At 37.1% G+C, this 17,714-nt stretch overlaps 3 protein-coding genes across 3 annotated transcripts; all 3 read left to right on the top strand.

Annotated features, from left to right (window-relative positions):
* The first annotated feature begins 794 nt into the window (after positions 1 to 794).
* LOC132599106 (CCG-binding protein 1) lies at positions 795 to 3,005 on the top strand. Its single transcript, XM_060312322.1, has 3 exons — positions 795 to 1,094; positions 1,596 to 1,669; positions 2,441 to 3,005. The coding sequence occupies exons 1-3, from the start codon at positions 875 to 877 to the stop codon at positions 2,744 to 2,746; spliced, it is 600 nt and encodes a 199-aa protein (XP_060168305.1). The 5' UTR covers positions 795 to 874; the 3' UTR covers positions 2,747 to 3,005.
* Positions 3,006 to 4,314: 1,309 nt separating this feature from the next.
* On the top strand, positions 4,315 to 6,630 carry LOC132599105 (pollen-specific leucine-rich repeat extensin-like protein 1). Its single transcript, XM_060312321.1, has one exon. It carries the CDS (start codon positions 4,344 to 4,346, stop codon positions 6,438 to 6,440), a length of 2,097 nt encoding a protein of 698 aa, XP_060168304.1. The 5' UTR covers positions 4,315 to 4,343; the 3' UTR covers positions 6,441 to 6,630.
* A 4,999-nt stretch (positions 6,631 to 11,629) lies between these two features.
* On the top strand, positions 11,630 to 17,354 carry LOC132599101 (uncharacterized). The gene is made up of 9 exons (XM_060312318.1): positions 11,630 to 11,880; positions 13,411 to 13,605; positions 13,809 to 13,906; positions 14,765 to 14,825; positions 14,912 to 15,115; positions 15,199 to 15,455; positions 15,697 to 15,787; positions 15,903 to 16,119; positions 16,844 to 17,354. The coding sequence occupies exons 1-9, from the start codon at positions 11,731 to 11,733 to the stop codon at positions 17,050 to 17,052; spliced, it is 1,482 nt and encodes a 493-aa protein (XP_060168301.1). The 5' UTR covers positions 11,630 to 11,730; the 3' UTR covers positions 17,053 to 17,354.
* Positions 17,355 to 17,714: the final 360 nt, after the last annotated feature.

The raw sequence follows: 17,714 nt of genomic DNA, 5'->3' as shown, positions 1-17,714 counted from the left end.
GTAAAATACTGACAATAACAAATTTCTTACCAAAGTTTATAGTGTGTGACGGTTGAGATTCCTCTATTTTGATTCGTGTTAGAGTCCTAATAATGGAAAATGTCTTATTAGAAGTGCTATTCCAAAATGGTTCATGCAAACACGCCATTTAAATATGACTAATTAGACTCCGAACAATATCTAATTCCGAAGATGTTTCAGAATCTTTTTAATGGCTCGTTCGAGAACTATGATTTTTTTAGTAAGCAAGTAATCAGTTATGTGGGCGCCAACTCCAAGTTCCTTCTCTTCTTTCTTTTTTCAAGTCACGATCACAATGATGATATTCTTTTTTGCAAAGGAGAAGGGAAAAGGCCAATTTGCACCACCAGATATTGGACGCCCGCAGAAAAACCCAAAAATAAAATAAAAAATTCTTTCTCCTGCTTCAAGACAAATCCAAGTTGGAAAAAGCAAAAAGTATAAAGAAAACCTGTGGGCTCATAAAAATATCTTTAAAATTTCCACACACAGTATGTCATAAAAATATCCCAAAAAGAACCCCACTTATATAACAGGGCGCCGCATCATACGTTTCCATTTTAAGACCGCCAATCTGATCAAAAATCACACGCAAACACAATCCATAAACGGCCACGATTTACCTGTCACTAATCCAATCATCATCGACATGTAACATTATCTACCTTCGTGTAGAAAAAGTATTAGAAAAATATCTCATCCTTATCCATTTCCCAACTCTTTCTGACCCCTCCTTTCTCTTTATAAATACATAATATTATCTTAACTCATCCTCTATTTATAGATCCTTAAGTTTCTTTTAATTTATTGAGCAATTTGATGATATCTTATTTGGGTTTTAACACAAAAGAAAATGTTACATTCAGTGACTCTCAATTCTTTATCTTCTTCATGTCTTGTTGGAGCTAATAATGAGCTTCATTCTTCAAGATTTGATGTAAATTCATCAAGAATTCGTTGTTGTTCAAGGAGTCATGCTTATATACCAAAGCTTGAACCTTTTAGCAGAACCAAGTTTGATAGAGTTGTTAAAGATCCACCTTTGATTGAAAAATCTGAAAATGAACTTGCAGGTATATATGACCAGATCTTCTTTATTTGTACGTGTGTTTTCTTGATTCTTACGTTTACTTAGCTTGTTGTAAGATGGTATTAGATTGCTCGTTAGATTTATTATTAGACGGAGATCTCAATTTATTACTTACACTAACTAATAATAACACTTGGATACATGTCAAATATTTTTAAATTTCTTTATATATATACATCGCCTTTTACAAGAAGAACAGTGTTTGCAAGGAAAATTTTCCGTTGTTAGCTTATCTTCTTTAAATAATTAAAGAACAGTTTTGCAAGGTAACTATGATTGAGGTTGAATAGTTTTTATTGTATATTGTTAAATACGATTAATTAATTAAATTTGTGATTTATTCTAGTTTGTGTAGTTTTTAAATCCATGTCTATATTCACATACAAAAACTGGGATGGTGGGATGAGCTTGCTTTTTTGGTTGTCAAAGTAAGTTTTTTCCTGCTTTATTGAATTACTAATGGACTGTGTATGGTAATTTGCAGATTATTGTTCTGTTTTAGAAGGGGATGATTCCTATAGCTGTTGGCAGGCCTATTTTGAACTCAAAGATCTTGAAGTAAGTTCTTTATCAGCAGGCCTTCATATGTTCTTGAAATAAAATTCTGCAGTATTCTTATTTGCCGGAGACAGCTATATTGTATTTATTATATGTGTTGTTAAATAGTAGGGTCTTGGTTCTAACAGATTAATTAACTCATGTTTAGAGAGTTGGCTCTTTGGAATATGACTTGCATTAATGTCAACATAACCTGATGGTGTACCTGTTAATCAGCTACTGGTGCACATAAATTAAACTCAAGGTTAAATATTTCCTAGGAACTTTGAAGTAAAAGCTAATGAAAAAGAGCACCCAAGGGTGTGGTTTAATGGTCAGTGAAGTGGGTTGAGAACCATAAAGTTTCAGGTTCAAATCCTAGAGGCAATTACACTTGGTTCAAGTGATTTGTTCTCATCTGTCAGGCCTTAGTGGGCAGAGTTACCCCCTACAGCTGCTGGTGAGATATAGCAGGTGGTGAGATGTAGTAGCGGGTAACCCGTGTAATTAGAGGAGGTGCGGGTAAGCTAAAAAAAATTCAAAAAGGCTAATGAAAAAGAGTTGACCAAAATCTGTTTTCATTGTGTGGGTATACCAGAAAAAAGTAAGCTAACAATTCTATCTGAATTGGATTCTTAAGTCAGAAATGCCCATCAAGCCTATTAGTACGGCTTGATCTTTTTGTAAATCCAGTTTAAGTGATCTATTGTACGAATATTGTGATGATCTTAAGTATGTAATTGTAGCACCTGCCAACTCTGTTATTGAATTGAATTTTTATTTTGTTTCCAGGAAAAAGCACCTAAGGAGGAGATAGAGAGGCTAATACTTCAAGCAGGGGGAGTAAAGACTCTCATTGGCTGCTTACATGGAGTTATAGACATGCACAAAGCCAAAAAGGAAAGCAAAGAATCAGCCAAAGCTGTGAATCTTGAGGCGAAATTGGAAAGACATTGTCCTATACCTGATGGATTGCCAAGGTCAAGAGAAGAGCTTGAGGAAGAGGAGAAAGCTAGAATGCCAGATTCACCCTTCACCAAAATGCTCAGAGCCAGAGGAACACACGCTGTTTGGGACTCAACTAGAATTGACTACTGATATGGAGCTTCATAAAAAGCATGTTGTTTGAGCTTCAAAATAATAAGGTCAAGGAAGAGTTGAATGGTGTATTATCTTGGCCAATGTGGTAAAAATTTCTGGTGATGTAATGTTGAGCCTGTGGGGATGTTATCACGTATTTTTTGTTAGTGTTAGCATAAAATAGTGTGCTTTTATGGGTAGGTTAGGAGTTGCCATTTGTTCTGAATGTAAATATGGTTTGGTTTTGGGAAATTCTAATATCAGTGAAGTTTCGACATACCCGTTGATGTCTTTTTCCTCAATGGTGTCACACCCGTCCCTTTCTTTCAGTTTGCTATTCCTACTAGACCTAGTTAAAGAGATGGGTGCATGTTAATGACCTGGTCAAATCATTAAGCACCTTAACTGTTTCTAAGAAGGTGTTTGACCATGAAAATCAAATATTTTTCACTTTATTTGGAATTTTGAAGTTGGAGTTGAAGATGGAGTTGTGTTTGGTTATAGTTTTTGCAAAGAATATTTAGTTGTTTGAATGTATATAAAGTGAAAACAAGATTTTAGGTGTTTTTAAAATTTCAAATATAACTTAAAGTTGTATTTGGAATTTTCGTGGCTGAATGTTTTTTCAAATAAAGTGAAATAATTTTTCGGAAAAAGGTGAAAAATTCTCATGGCCAAACGGTCCCAAGTTCCTAACTTGAGCATATTGGGTTAGCTGAACGCTGTCAAATGTGAAAAGCACTGAAAAATGAGCTTTTAGATCAAGTTCAGGTTCAATTGTACACAAGAATGATCGGCATACTGAGCGCACGAAGCATCCCCATCGCGTTTAAAGGCCAACTTTACCTCAAATTCCAATTTTCTAGTAGACAAGCTGCAACCTAAGGCATGAGTACTTGGAATAGCATAAGCCTATTTTTGTTTGAATACGAACTACACTTACACATTTTGTAGAAAACTCATTAACATTACTAGATTGTAAGTCTTCTTGGTGCTTAGAGAACTTCCCTAACGTGAATACGTCCAGTTCCACTGTCATTTACATCAGCCTCTGCCTATTTCACAAAAGCCACTTAATCAGTAGTTTGTATCATTTAACTGCGGAACTAAGAATTAGCAAGACATGTAATTGAGGATTATTTTGTGGAGAGATTTTGTATTGTCATCTAACTGAATGTGCCAAGGATACTGGAAGAACTATCAACGGAAGAACTGGAGTCGGAGCAAGCCAATGCATTGTGAAAACTTTAAGTGAAAATATGCAGCAATTATTTACTAGCATAAAGAAAATAAAATATGTTTATAAATAAAACTCCATTTGTTTCAAACGTTAAAAAGAACAAGTGTAATTGGTGATTTTCCATGCTAGTAGGTAAAGGATGGATAAAAAGACGACCTCTGTTCATTCATTTCTTAATTCCAAGAAACTCAACAAACCGTTAAAATGTGTGTGAGTTTATTTTGACCATCCAAATTCTGTGGTGCTCAAAATTCACTAATAGCCTATCAACCATTAACTTTCCTTCCTTTGCCTCCATATAATACCCTCCATTTTCCTTTGCAGAACATATTATCAAAAGCAGCCTTGGGCCTTACCCAGGTGGACTTGAAAAACATGGTGGCCTTAGGTTGCTTTCTCTTTTTCCTTGTATCATTCTGTTCCATTTCTCCATCATCTTCTGCATTATCTGATGTTGAGGCCGCTTCTATTGCCCGTCGCCAGCTTTTAGGTGACAATAATGGCGAGCTTCCGGATACATACGAGTATGAGATGACCATTAACATGACATTCGCGAATGCCAGGTTGAAGAAAGCATATGTTGCTCTTCAGGCATGGAAGAAAGCTATTTACTCTGATCCAACAAACTTCACGGCTAATTGGGAGGGTACAAATGTTTGTGCCTATAATGGAGTCTTTTGTGACCGCGCTCTTGATGATCCCAACATCTCTGTTGTTGCGGGAATTGATCTTAACCATGCAGACATAGCGGGACACCTTCCTGTGGAACTTGGTCTCTTGGCTGATATTAGTCTCATCCATATTAACTCTAATCGGTTTTGTGGAATCGTTCCCAAGAGCGTTAAAAATCTTACGCTTTTGGATGAGATTGATTTCAGCAACAATCGTTTCGTGGGGCCATTCCCGGATGTTGTGCTCGAGTTGCCTAAACTCAAATACCTTGATCTGAGGTTCAACAACTTTGAAGGTCAAGTGCCTAGCACGCTATTTGAGAAGAATCTTGATGCCATATTTATCAACAATAACCGATTCCATTCCACCATCCCCGAAAGCTTGGGCAATTCCAATGCTTCCGTGGTGGTATTGGCGAATAACAAATTCTATGGTTGCATCCCACACAGTATTGGTAAAATGGGCACACTAGATGAGCTTGTACTGACTAACAATGAACTCTCTGGTTGTTTGCCTGAAGAGATTACTAAGCTTACGAGCCTAACAGTGTTCGATATCAGCGGAAATAAGTTCGTTGGATCCTTACCTAAGGATTTGAAATCCATGCAGAAAGTTGAAGTCTTTGACATTGCATCCAACAAATTCATGGGAAATGTTCCGAAGAACCTTTGTACCTTGCCCAGTTTGGCGAAATTCACATTCTCTAAGAACTACTTCGAGAGCACGGATCAAACATGTATGCCATCCAATGATCTTGAGATAGATGATAATGAGAATTGTTTGGCGGGAAAATTAGATCAAAAGACGGAGAAAGAGTGTTTCCCGGTTGTGAGCAACCCTATTGATTGCAGTAAAGGTCATTGCGGATTTGGACCGGAAGGGCAGAGTCCAAAAGGTCCACACAAAGAAACCCCTTCAACACCTAAACAATCTCCACCAAAACACGTGAAAACTCCTCCAAAACCATCAGCACCAAAAACAAAGCCTCCTCCAAAGCTAGTGGCCTCACCTCCCCCGCCTGTCGCATCTCCACCACCACCGGTCGCCTCACCTCCTCCACCACCAAAAGCCTTACCTCCACCTCCAGTCCACTCTCCACCACCTCCGGTAGCATCTCCTCCACCACCAGTGGCCTCATCTCCACCTCCAGTCTACTCACCACCACCACTGGTAGCCTCACCTCCACCTCCGATCCACTCACCTCCACCACAGGTAGCCTCACCTCCACCTCCAGTCCACTCACCACCACCTCCAGTAGCCTCACCACCACCACCGATAGCCTCACCTCCACCTCCGATCCACTCACCTCCACCTCCAGTCCACTCACCTCCACCTCCAGTCCACTCACCACCACCTCCAGTAGCCTCACCACCACCACCGGTAGCCTCACCTCCACCTCCGATCCACTCACCTCCACCTCCAGTCCACTCACCACCACCTCCAGTAGCCTCACCACTACCACCAGTTGTCTCACCTCCACCTCCACCTCCACCTCCACCTCCAATCCACTCACCACCACCTCTGGTAGCGTCACCTCCACCTCCAGTCCACTCACCACCACCTCCAGTAGCGTTATCACCACCACCACTGATTGCCTCACCTCCACCTCCAGTAGCATCACCACCGCCTCCGGTTCACTCACCACCACCATCTGTGGCCTCACCTCCACCTGCTAAATCACCACCACCACCAGCTCCAATAATTTCTCCACCTCCACCCACTTTTGAGGATGTTGCTCTTCCTCCAAATTTGGGCTCGCTATACGCCTCACCACCACCACCAATTTTCCAAGGGTACTAAGAGGGTGATCGTTCTTATTTTCAATGGCACAAAAAACTAGTTAAAAGAATGTGTACTAATCAATCTGTAAACACACATGATAATTGAAGAATTCTTTTACATAGTCAATGTACACTGAAAATTGAAAAGTTCTTATTAGATGTGCTGATTGAATAAAACACCATGCAATTTCAACATAGTTTTGTGTACTTTTTTTTTTTTGACTATTTCCAGCATTTAGATACTAGTATCAATTACTATATCTTTAAACTGCTGTTGCATATCATTTGTTGGTTACAAAACTTCCGCTGGAACTTTATAAGATCGGTCTTCCTTTTGGAATTGCATCAAATTTAAAAATAATCACAATTTTCTTAAATTCGATAGAATATTGGAATAACCACCAGGTATCTAAAGCAATAGAGAGAGAGAGATTCATGATTCGACATTACAAAATCATCAAATAACTGAAGCAGAGAGAGATATGATCCAAATGTGACATCAATTTATCAATCTTAGAAAATGTACTCGTTAGATTTACCTTTGAAATGACTAGATGTAACGAACAATAATGGTAGGTACAAAAAAAGGAGATGCAATAATTAAATCAGTGTCTTTTATGGGTACCATAAAAAGGTAAATGCCATAGAGTTCAAAAGATTTGACAATGTTAAAATTGTGAAGAAGTAAAGTTAATTTTTTAGAGGTATAAAAAATTCTAGATATTTAGTAAGAGATCTAGAATAGTCTAGTGTAGGATTTTGGATAATTATCTTAAAGAAAAATTTAGATATTCTAGAGTAGTGTTAGAAGATAAGACTAACTAGATATTTTGTAGATATATCTAGATAATTCTATCTAGAACCATCCCTAGACAAGTATAAATAGGGATGGTCTTGAACATTTGTAATCAACCCAAGTTAACCCAACACAACCCAATTGAAAGTAATACAAGCAAATTCAAGGAAGCCTTTCTTCCATAACCAAGTTCTCCTTTCTATAGCTTCCTCTTCTTTAGTTGAATCTTCCGATCTTAGTAACGATTTTGGGCTAGCAGAAGGTTTCTCCGATTTACTTTTCTTCTGCTATATTTCTCTACATGATATCAGAGCCATAGCCATATGTTGGCTTCTGGATTTTGTTTCAAGATCGGGTTAGTGGTAGATTCAACTGGTTTTTCTAAATGGATTTGAGCGGTCGTGTTAATGGACCGGGATAGAGTTGTTGAATCAGTCCAATTACAAGGTATGGAAGACATGTATGGAGTCATACCTTGTTGGTGAGGATCTGTGGGATGTTGTTAATGTGAGTAACACAAATCCTCTTGCCGACGCACCGAAAAATAATGACGCACGTAAGAAGTGGAAGCAGATTAATGCCAAGGTGGAGTTCATCCTGAAGAGGTCCATCTCTCCCAGTTTATTTGATCATATTATAAGGTGTAAATCAGCTCATGAAATATAGAGGACCCTTGATCGTTTGTTCAACAAGAAGGATGAAGCTCGGCTACAGATTTTGGAGAACAAATTGGACAACACCATTCAAGGTAATCTTTCTATCGCCGAGTACTTCTTGAAGATTAAAAACTTATGTTCTGAAATATCTCTATCAAATCCGGACGAGGCTATTTCTGAAGCACGAATGAGAAGAATTATCATTCGTGGTTTGAAGTCAGAATATATTCCTTTTGTTACATCAATTCAAGGATGGGCTCAACAACCATCCTTGGAGGAATTTGAGAATTTGTTATCGTCACAGGAGCTATTAGCCAAACAGTTGGCTGGTGTATCTGTCAAAGAAGGTGAAGGAAATGCTCTTGTAGCCGATAAGAGGAATTTTAAAGGAAAAGCAAGAGATAGGCTGCACTCTCGCTCCTCAGGTGGTTCAAGCTCGCCAGGAAAGAAGGAAGAGTCTTCTAATAATCACGGTAAGAAGCCTCCCAAATGCTATCGGTGCGGCACAATAGGACACAGAAAAAGATATTGCCGAGTCAAAGAGAGCAACATGGCTCAAGTTGAGAAAGCTGCTGAAGAAGAAGAGGACTAGGGAAGGTGCTTCGTAGCTGAGGCTCGAGTAGTAGATGTTATGGCTTTCTTCAATTTCGAAAGAGATTGGATCATGGATTCAAGAGATAATACGGTTCATCACGTGGAGAAGGAAGGCATTGGTGTCATCAACAAAAAGCAAGAAGATTCCAAAAACGTTCAGATTAGTGACGTGGTAGCTGCTACCGAGGAAATCAACGAAGCAGATCTTGAAACTGGTAATAAAAGTCTGGACGTAGAGGGTGTTGAAGTAGAACCTGAGCATGAAGTGTCTGAAACTATATATGACAATGGTGACCATTTCGGAGAAAGAATTGAGGGAGTTGTAGTGGAAGTTGAAGTCTCTGGTCAATTATCTGCCGTATCAGAGTCAATCACTAGCTCAGATCAAATACTGGAAGCAGATGGAGAAGCTGACGGTCAAATAAATGAAGAGGTTGACCTTGAAGGCTCAATTTCATATGGAGATACAAGCAGTATGATTTTTGGAAGCTCTGAAGCTGACAAACAGTTTATCGAGGAGTTGGAAAGGGAATCTAGTGGTAGATCCTATGCTGGTGTTGAGGCTTCGAAGGAAATTATTGGTCAGATCGTCATTGACTTAGGTGCTTGTCCAGATAACACAATTGGCAAGGAGCTAAGAGAAAGGGGGAGCTTGGAAACTTTAGAACGTGAAGCTCAGCATGGAGATGATTCATGTGGACAAATTAATGACAAAAAATCTTCATCATTTGAAGAAGAAAAAAGAGTCAAGAAAATACTGTTGAGATCTTCACCAAGGCACTCCTAAAAGCTTCATTTGGGTCCTTCTACAACAAGCTCGGGGTAGTTTCCAAAAAATCACTTTAAGGGGGAGTGTGAAGAAGTAAAGTTAATTTTTTGGAGGTACAAAAAAATCCTAGATATTTAATAAGGGATCTAGAATAGTCTAGTGTAGGATCTTGGATAATTATCTTAAAGAAAAATCTAGATATTCTAGAGTAGTGTTAGAAGACAAGGCTAACTAGATATTTTGTAGATATATCTAAATAATTCTATCTAGAACCATCCCTAGACAAGTATAAATAGGGGTGGCCTTGAACATTTGTAATCAACCCAAGTTAACCCAACACAACCCAATTGAAAATCATTCAAGCCAATTCAAGAGAGTCTTCTTACATTTCAAAGTTCTCCTTTCTATAGCTTCCTCTTCTTTAGTTGAATCTTCTGATCTTAGTAACGATCTTGGGCTAGCAGAAGGTTTCTCCGATTTATTTTTCTTTTGCTATATTTCTCTACAAAAATGATTAAAGAATTAATCCGCCATTAATGGCGGATGGTTTGAAGGATAGGTGCGGTAGTTATAGAGAGAGAAATATTTGAGAGAGGAAAGATGTGAAATGATTTCTTTCATTCAACATATGCATACTGTATTGTACAATCTAATCATATAGGAAACAGATTTAACTAACTAATAATTATCCTAACTCATTAAAACTAACTTCCTTCTAGAAGTGTACACCATAAAAACACTTGTATATAACTATCAAAATGCATAAAGGACAATCTATATACTACTTACTCTTTACATTTCTACATAAAGAAATTTCACTACTAACTTGTACTCCCTCGGTCCCAGTTTGTTTGAAGGTTGATCAGTTTCGGGATTTAGAAAGATTTTTCTTTGATTTAATTTTAATCATAAATTTTTCGAATATTTTATAATAAAATTTACATATTTGAAAACTACACAATTAATAATTCAGAATATATGAAAAGAGCTGGAGAATATCATAATCAAAGAAAAAACTATTTGGACAGCCAAACACACTTGTCCAAAACAATAAGCACCTGACAGAAATGCCCTAATTTTTTGTTGTTGAGCACAAATACAAGGCCGGGTCAATGGTTTATATTTTCACAAATAGCTACCTTTTAGCTGCTTCTAACAAGCTATAACTACAAGTTCATTATTTACAATTCGTAGCTGGTTTTTCCTATATTTAGGTCCTGGACGCGTCGCATAAATATAGCCAAAATATAGACTAAATACACGGAACTGTTGAGCAAATAATGCCTCTATTTAAGGAAAAAAATCTTTTTCAAACTACACAGAAATCTGTTTTTAATGTTCCATAAATCACGCAAATCTTATTCTCTTTCATATCTAATAACATATCTCATTCAACATCTAATCATTCACATAAAATTTGAATTCAAAAACTCTCTTCATATTTTTTCCCAAAATATAACTAAAAAAAATCTTTTTTTAATGCTCCATAAATCATGCAAAGCTTGATTTGTTCATCAACTGAATTGCACGTTTCACCGTGTAATTGCAACTTTTTTATTTTTTATATTTTTCTGAATTTTTAGTTGTTTTTCATATATATATTTTGGCTATATTTTTAATTATTTTTTGATTATTATGTTCAATATTACTTATTCTGATTTCTGTTGACTATATTTAAGATATATTTTTCATATATTTTGACTATATTTAGAAAAATTTCAGAAAAAAAAAGTTGCAGTGAAAACGTTGCTACCTCAATTATGAACTCAATTATGACTATATTTTGGATATATTTTTTAATTATATTTTGATTAATATGTTCAATATTACTTATTCTGGTTTCTGTTGACTATATTTCAGATATATTTTTCATATATTTTGACTATATTTTTCAAAATTTCAGGAAAAAAAAAATTGCAGTGAAAACGTTGTTACCTCAATTATGAACTCAACTTGAATTCTATATTTCAACAGATGAATTCAAATATATATTCGTCGTTTAAAACGCAAAAATAACAGAGAATCTTACATATTTTAGGAAACAGAGTTGAATTTTGGGGGTAGAAGGTTGAAATTAATGAGCAGTTAATACAGAGTAAAAAAAGAAAGTGAAAAAAATCAGAAACTGATTTGAAAAACACGAAATTAGGGGAGATGGGGAGTTAAAAACATGTATATTTAGGAAAAGGGGGAGAGAGAAAGTGTGCAACTAAAAAATAGAGGTGTGGGAAGTGGTAAGTTAATTGGTAGAATAGTGGGTAGCTATAAGTTGTAAAAATATAATATTATAGCTACTAAACTTAATTATTAAAAAATATAGTTATGTTTCATAAATATGTAACATAGTAAGCTATGCCAAGTAAAAATTACTTATATTATACGACGTCGTCACTTACCCTTTTTGGCGTGAGAAGGACGTTTGGAAGTTTGACAAAACGAAACCAGATCGCAAAGAGATAATCAATTTGGTACATCGATCCGACGCGCTTCTGAGATGGTGGATGACACGAAGACGAAAGAAGAGATAGCAGTGGAAAAACAGGAAGAAGAAGCTCCGGTGCCAGATGGCGGCGGGGGATGGGGAGGCTGGGGATTTTCATACATCTCAGATATTCAGAAAGCTGCTGAAGAGATCTCTCGCAATGTATCAATCTTTCTCACTACTAGCTTTTTTCTCCTTTTTTGTTGCATTTGTGATGTAGCTGATTTTGCTCTTCACATTTACTTCCATTTGATAGTAGCGTCGATTCAAATGTAAAAACCTAGCATTTTCTAACTCCAAATTTCTCCTTTTTTATTTTTGCATTTGTAATGTAGCTGCTTTTATCTCCTTGATTTTGCTCTTCACATTTACTTCGATTTGATAGTAGCGTCGATTCAAATGTAAAACCGAGCATTTTCTAACTCCAGTGTTTTACTTTTTTTTTTTTGTCATTTGTAATGTAGCTGATTTTATATCATTAATCTTGAATCTCGTGAAGCGAAACATGACAACTAATATGGGATGGAGGGAGTATTTCTCTTTTGGGTACTAATTATTAGTCGCAACTTCGCAAGTTGTGTGTGAACTATGAGTAACTTTTATTTTTCCCTTCAAAATTTTGGTAAAACTAGCTTCTACTAGCTCTACCATCTGATCTAGGAAATAGACAAGTACTGTGATTTGGACTCTTCCTTCTAGTAATTGGTATATATTACAATTTTCATGATGCCTCAACTGAATGATGCCTAAGATTGCTGGATGATTATCAGTGATAATTGAGATTCAGAGTATCTTGTATCGAGGTTGGAGTCGGATAGACTCCGCTAGGGGGAGCATGTGTAATTCTACGACATTCTACGAGCTACTTTGACATCCTTCGGCTATGATCATTGGTAACATAATAGTTGACATTAGGTCTTGGAAAGTGTCAAAGTGATGCAGATACCGGAGAAATATCTTTTATGCTTGGATTTTGGTAAACCTGTTGTAGCTAATTTGTTGCACTCACAGGTGTGCCTGTTTATTTAAGCAACATGGATTTTTGACATGAACTCCCCTTTAAATTTCTGTTTTGCAATGTAGTAGCATTACAGAATCTTGACAGGAGGAGAGGGTGTTCCTGGGAGGCCAAGATTAACTTCAACTGATTTAAATTAAATTTGACATTTCATTGAAACCACAACTGAACATTATCCATTTTGTAATGAAGTAAAACTTAATTCAAATTGGCTTTTAGATTCTGTTAAGTGATTTTGTAATTATCAGTTCTAGTCTCTGAAAGTTGCTCCTGGTAATTATGTATTGGTGCTTGACAGCGGTTTTGCAACTTTATTTAATGTGAACGTTAAGTCCTATCACTAGATTGCATGGCATTTGAATTGATTTTTGTTTTCATTTCATCTTCCACCTTTTTGTAGACTACACTTTGCTAATTGGGCATTAGATCAACAAGTTGAGTTGAGGCCCAGATTAGTGAAGTGCGCTGGATTCTAATTTCATTTTTTTGTTTTTCTTTTTGATTGATTCTAATTTCATTAATATAGTGCAGTTATTCCTTTCTAATAATGTCTCAACTTTCGCTTGACAAGCATGGGGTACTTTTTCTTTTGTTGTTAGGGCAGAGTAACACACTTAAACATACACCTTGAATGCCTCCATACACTTTATTTATACGCGTTTTCACTTATGCAGGCTGTTGAAGCTGCTAAAACAGCTGCAAAAAGCCTTGCAGATGCGCAGAATGCTCGGGAAGACTCCGAATCCTCGAAAGGTGATGAGGAGCAAGAAGTATTGGTTGAAGTGGAAAGTGAAGACGAGAATGACAAAAAACGCAAGGCTGCTCTAGAAAAATTAGAGAAAGCTAGTGAAGACTCATTATTTGGCCAGGCAAGTGCTACCAAACTAGTTGTGCAGCTCAGTTGACTCAATGAGGAATCCAATTTTTAAAGTCAGTTCTTCTTGAGCACTGATAGCCCGTCCACAATCCACCCCTATTTTCACTAATTTGTTCAGAAGTATCTTAAGGATAGAAGTTATATGCTATAATAGTTTGGTACGGTCATTCTTTTAACCTTCCAAAATATGTGCAGGGTTTGAAAGTTATTGACCATTCAGTCGAGAATTTCGCTTCAGGAGCTTGGCAAGCATTAGGAAATGCATTCAAAGGAAGTTCCGATTTAGTCCATAAGTATGTCTGCTTGTGTATGATTGCAGCATGGTTGTTAATAAAATTACACTTGATCAAGAAATATGATTGCAACATGATTGTTAATTTTCTTAGTCCTGCTCTCTGAACCTTCATTGACTATGTTTTTAGCCGAGGGTCTATCGAAAACAGCCTCTCTACCCCAAAAAGGTTGAGGTAAAGTCTGCGTACACCCTACCCTCCCTAGACCCCACTTTGTGGGATTACACTGTGTCTCTGAACCTTCACCTCAGAGGGGTGTATGTCCAGCTATATCAGATCAAGTTTTTAGATTTTGTTTAAGCAATTGCTCATCTTGTGTTTGAAAAGCAAGGCTGTAATATATGGAGCTGATTGTTGGGGGATAATTAGGGAGTTTATTTTTGGCTGGTCTTTCGGAAACAGCCGTCCTACCTTGGTAGGAGTCAGGTCTGCGTACACTCTACCCTCCCCAGACCCTACGATGTGGGATTTCACTGGGTTGTTGTTGTTGTTGTTGTTGTATTTTTGGCTGGACTTCTGTTAACTTGTATATTCGTTGTGCTTTAATTTATCGTAGCATAACATAAAATTTTATGTTTTTGACTCATGATTTGGACATTTGGTGAATATTTCCTCTGGCAATTTAAGGTAGAAAAAATGACCTGGAATAAAAGAAATTTTATGCTCACATATTTATCGACTAAGAAAAGGTAGTCACAAGTTCCAATTTTGGGGAACATGGAAATTAAGCACCTCTCCATAGTCCCATTAAGCATGAGAATTTTGTGATCCTGCAGTGTTAGTCTGTTTGAGTCATTACCTGCTTATTCCTTCATTTAGTAATGTGGCAAGAAAATGTTATTTTGTTTTTGTTTTCAGGCTTGAGAATTCGGGTAGCTTACCTGCCGAAACTGGTTCTGTTGCACCATCCATACTAGAGGTTTGCACAAGATTTGATTTTCTATCTTTTTGGGCAGGGGGAGTCTGTTTTAGCGTGCAGTTTATATTGTGCACATTTCCTTGCAGACTGGAAAAGCTTTTACTGCTAAAGGAATGCATGTGCTTGAGCTACTTGGAAAAGAAACTATGGATCTTCTGATCTCAGAAACTGGTATTAGAGTTGACCCAGGCTCCAAAGAAGGGGGAGGAGAAACAGATGAAGATCAGTTTTATGAGGAAGTTACATTTGATAGATGCTTTTATATTTATGGAGGTCCAGAGCAATTGGAGGTCAGTTCCTACTCATACTGATCTTTGTACTTAGTTGAGTTCGTTCTGGAAATCCCATGTCTTATCATATGAATTACACGCAGGAGCTGGAGGCACTGTCCAACCATTATGCTTTGTTGTTCAACAGAAGAAAAGCTAAGCTTCCATCTGATCAAAGGTCTTCATATGATGGAAAACTTAAAGAGGTTCAGCAGATTTTTGACTTGAGTTCTGAAGTATATGGAGTTAATAAAGAGTCAGGAAAAGGAAAGGAAGTTGAGACTGGCATTGCAGACAGCACAGATGAGGTGAAGAATTTGCATGATTCTAGTGTGAACAAGGCTGCAGAATTAGCAGCAGGGTAAATATTGAACTTGAATATGCTTTTCCTGTTATGATTTGTCTTCTACTTTAATATGTTGTACCAAGCTTCTAATTCTTTACTAATATATGGGAGCTAGGAATATGTGATTGAAATGTATACAGTTCGTGAACCCAGATACTGAGTTATTGTGCCGAGTAGCGTCATTACCTAAAAGTTTGTGTCTAGTTATGTAGAACTTGGATAGTGGTGTTAAGTTCTGGATTTCATTGAATTGCAGATTTACAAATGTTTTGGTTGGACTAGCACCCAATGACATGATTCAAAGGACTACCCGGAGACTGGATACTCTTCATTCAGAGGGTGTTCATGTATGTAAATATTTAGTTAGCCTGCAACTTTCTTTTGAATCAATGAAACAAGCAGCTTCTGCTTTGGGAGTAATGGCTCAACTTGACTTCTCACTGATTGTTCTTACATACGCAGAGACTTTCAGAGTTGTGTTGTTTTGCTGCGACTCAACTTGTAATGCTTGGGAAATCAATCATTTCAACTGCAAACAAAGTTGCGGACCAAGAAGCAAATGCGGAAATTATGAAAATGGAATGGCCCGAGGATTCAATTGAAAGAGCTAAGGTAATCCGAGCGAAGGCATGTTCAATGACTGGATGTGTTGAGGCAGTTTCTTCCAGCTTTATCACAGGTAGATTTGTGTCAAACATATAATTCTGTGTTTTTGTGATTTTTATCTTGTTTCTTTATTCCCTTGCTAGTAATTTCATCTGCAGCCCATTGATTTCTGCAGCTAATATTGATATATGGCCAACCTTTTTATGATCTCCGGTATTGTATATAAAAAATTTCAAAAAGGTCATCAAACGAAGATTACAAGCACATGGATAGGATTATACACAAATAAAGGAACTTTTATGATTTATAATACTTGTGTGTGTCCTTTTTTTTGGCATTTTTGTTAATATAAAAAAGTACTTGGTCAACTAGTAAAATCAAGTAGATTTGCTGGTGTAGTTTCTTCTGTCCTCAAGTTGTATTAAGTTTGATTGTAGTTAATTTAGTTTTCCAGGTCCCCTCGTAAATGTTTTGGCACATTACTATGAGAACTGCTGTATTCAGTGATTCTTATTTCAACTGATGATGTGTTTCTCTAGCTTATCCTGAATTTATAATTACTGGTCTCATAATGTTGAAATGAGGTGATTGAGTTTGGAGAAAGTGTGAAGGTTTGCCTCCCTTGAGACACTCTTGTCTACTTCATGGTATGAAGAACTCCTATAAGGAACAGTTCAGTTCCTCAGTTGATCTTTTGGATGGAACATGTTTGCTCATGATATATGCTCTTGGTGTAAGAAACTCGGTAAAGTGGACGGTGTCTATCTCTCTTGATTAGGTTCGTTATGCTTTTGCAGGGATATCGGAAGTTGCTGAAGCATATTTAGCAGCAGTGAAAGGTGTATCTGCCGATTCACATGAGGTTCCGCAGAAATCAATCCAGGAGAAGGCCAATGCATATGCTGAGAATCTTCATGCAGCTCATACCACAGCCGTGGGCAAAATTCAGGACGGCCTTCAATATTTACCCTATGTGGTCATCTCAACTTCAATGCCTGCTGCTTGAAGAATTTCTTGACGCAAGATTACACACCTAGTGATCCTTTTAGCTTCTTTCCCTTTTCTTCCCTTCCCCGCCTCTCTCTTTCGTGTAAATAACTGTATTGGTGAGTTCTCGCTATACCTTTATCCCTTCAGACTTGTACACTTTGGTAGTGCTGTCTTCCATTCTTCATATGGTGAACTTGTAAGATATCTCCATCAACTATTAGCTACAGATGAAGGCCACTTTCCTTTCTGTTTTATCTAAAGGAAAGAAATAACTTTTAATTTTATTACAAATTCTAGTCTTAGCCTTTGGCTCATGGATATCCTCATCTGGTACGTTTAAGACAAGTAGCTTCTTATTTTGGCTCTCTTGTGCAGATATGGGCTGTAACAAGTTCTTTCGTTCTTACAGTAGGAATATGTATGTGGTTTTTTTTTTAAACCGCAACCTAAACCACTGACTTAAAATTTTAAATTCCGCAGAAGATATTGATTATCTTGGCCATGCAGACTTTCTTTGCGCTGATCTTTGTAAATCTTGTTAAGTACATTATGACATTATGTTGAACATCATTAATCACGGCTGCCTTTTGCTCTTCATCTTGCTCGTAGTTTACAAAATGGAACTGCTTTTATTAGTTGCAATGTTTAGAGATCCCATTTTGTGGGATTTCACTGGAT

This window comes from Lycium barbarum, chromosome 6, assembly GCF_019175385.1.
Source record: "Lycium barbarum isolate Lr01 chromosome 6, ASM1917538v2, whole genome shotgun sequence".
Lineage (NCBI taxonomy): Eukaryota > Viridiplantae > Streptophyta > Magnoliopsida > Solanales > Solanaceae > Lycium > Lycium barbarum.
Note: the sequence above shows the minus strand (reverse complement) of the source record. Positions and strands in the feature narration are given on the sequence as shown.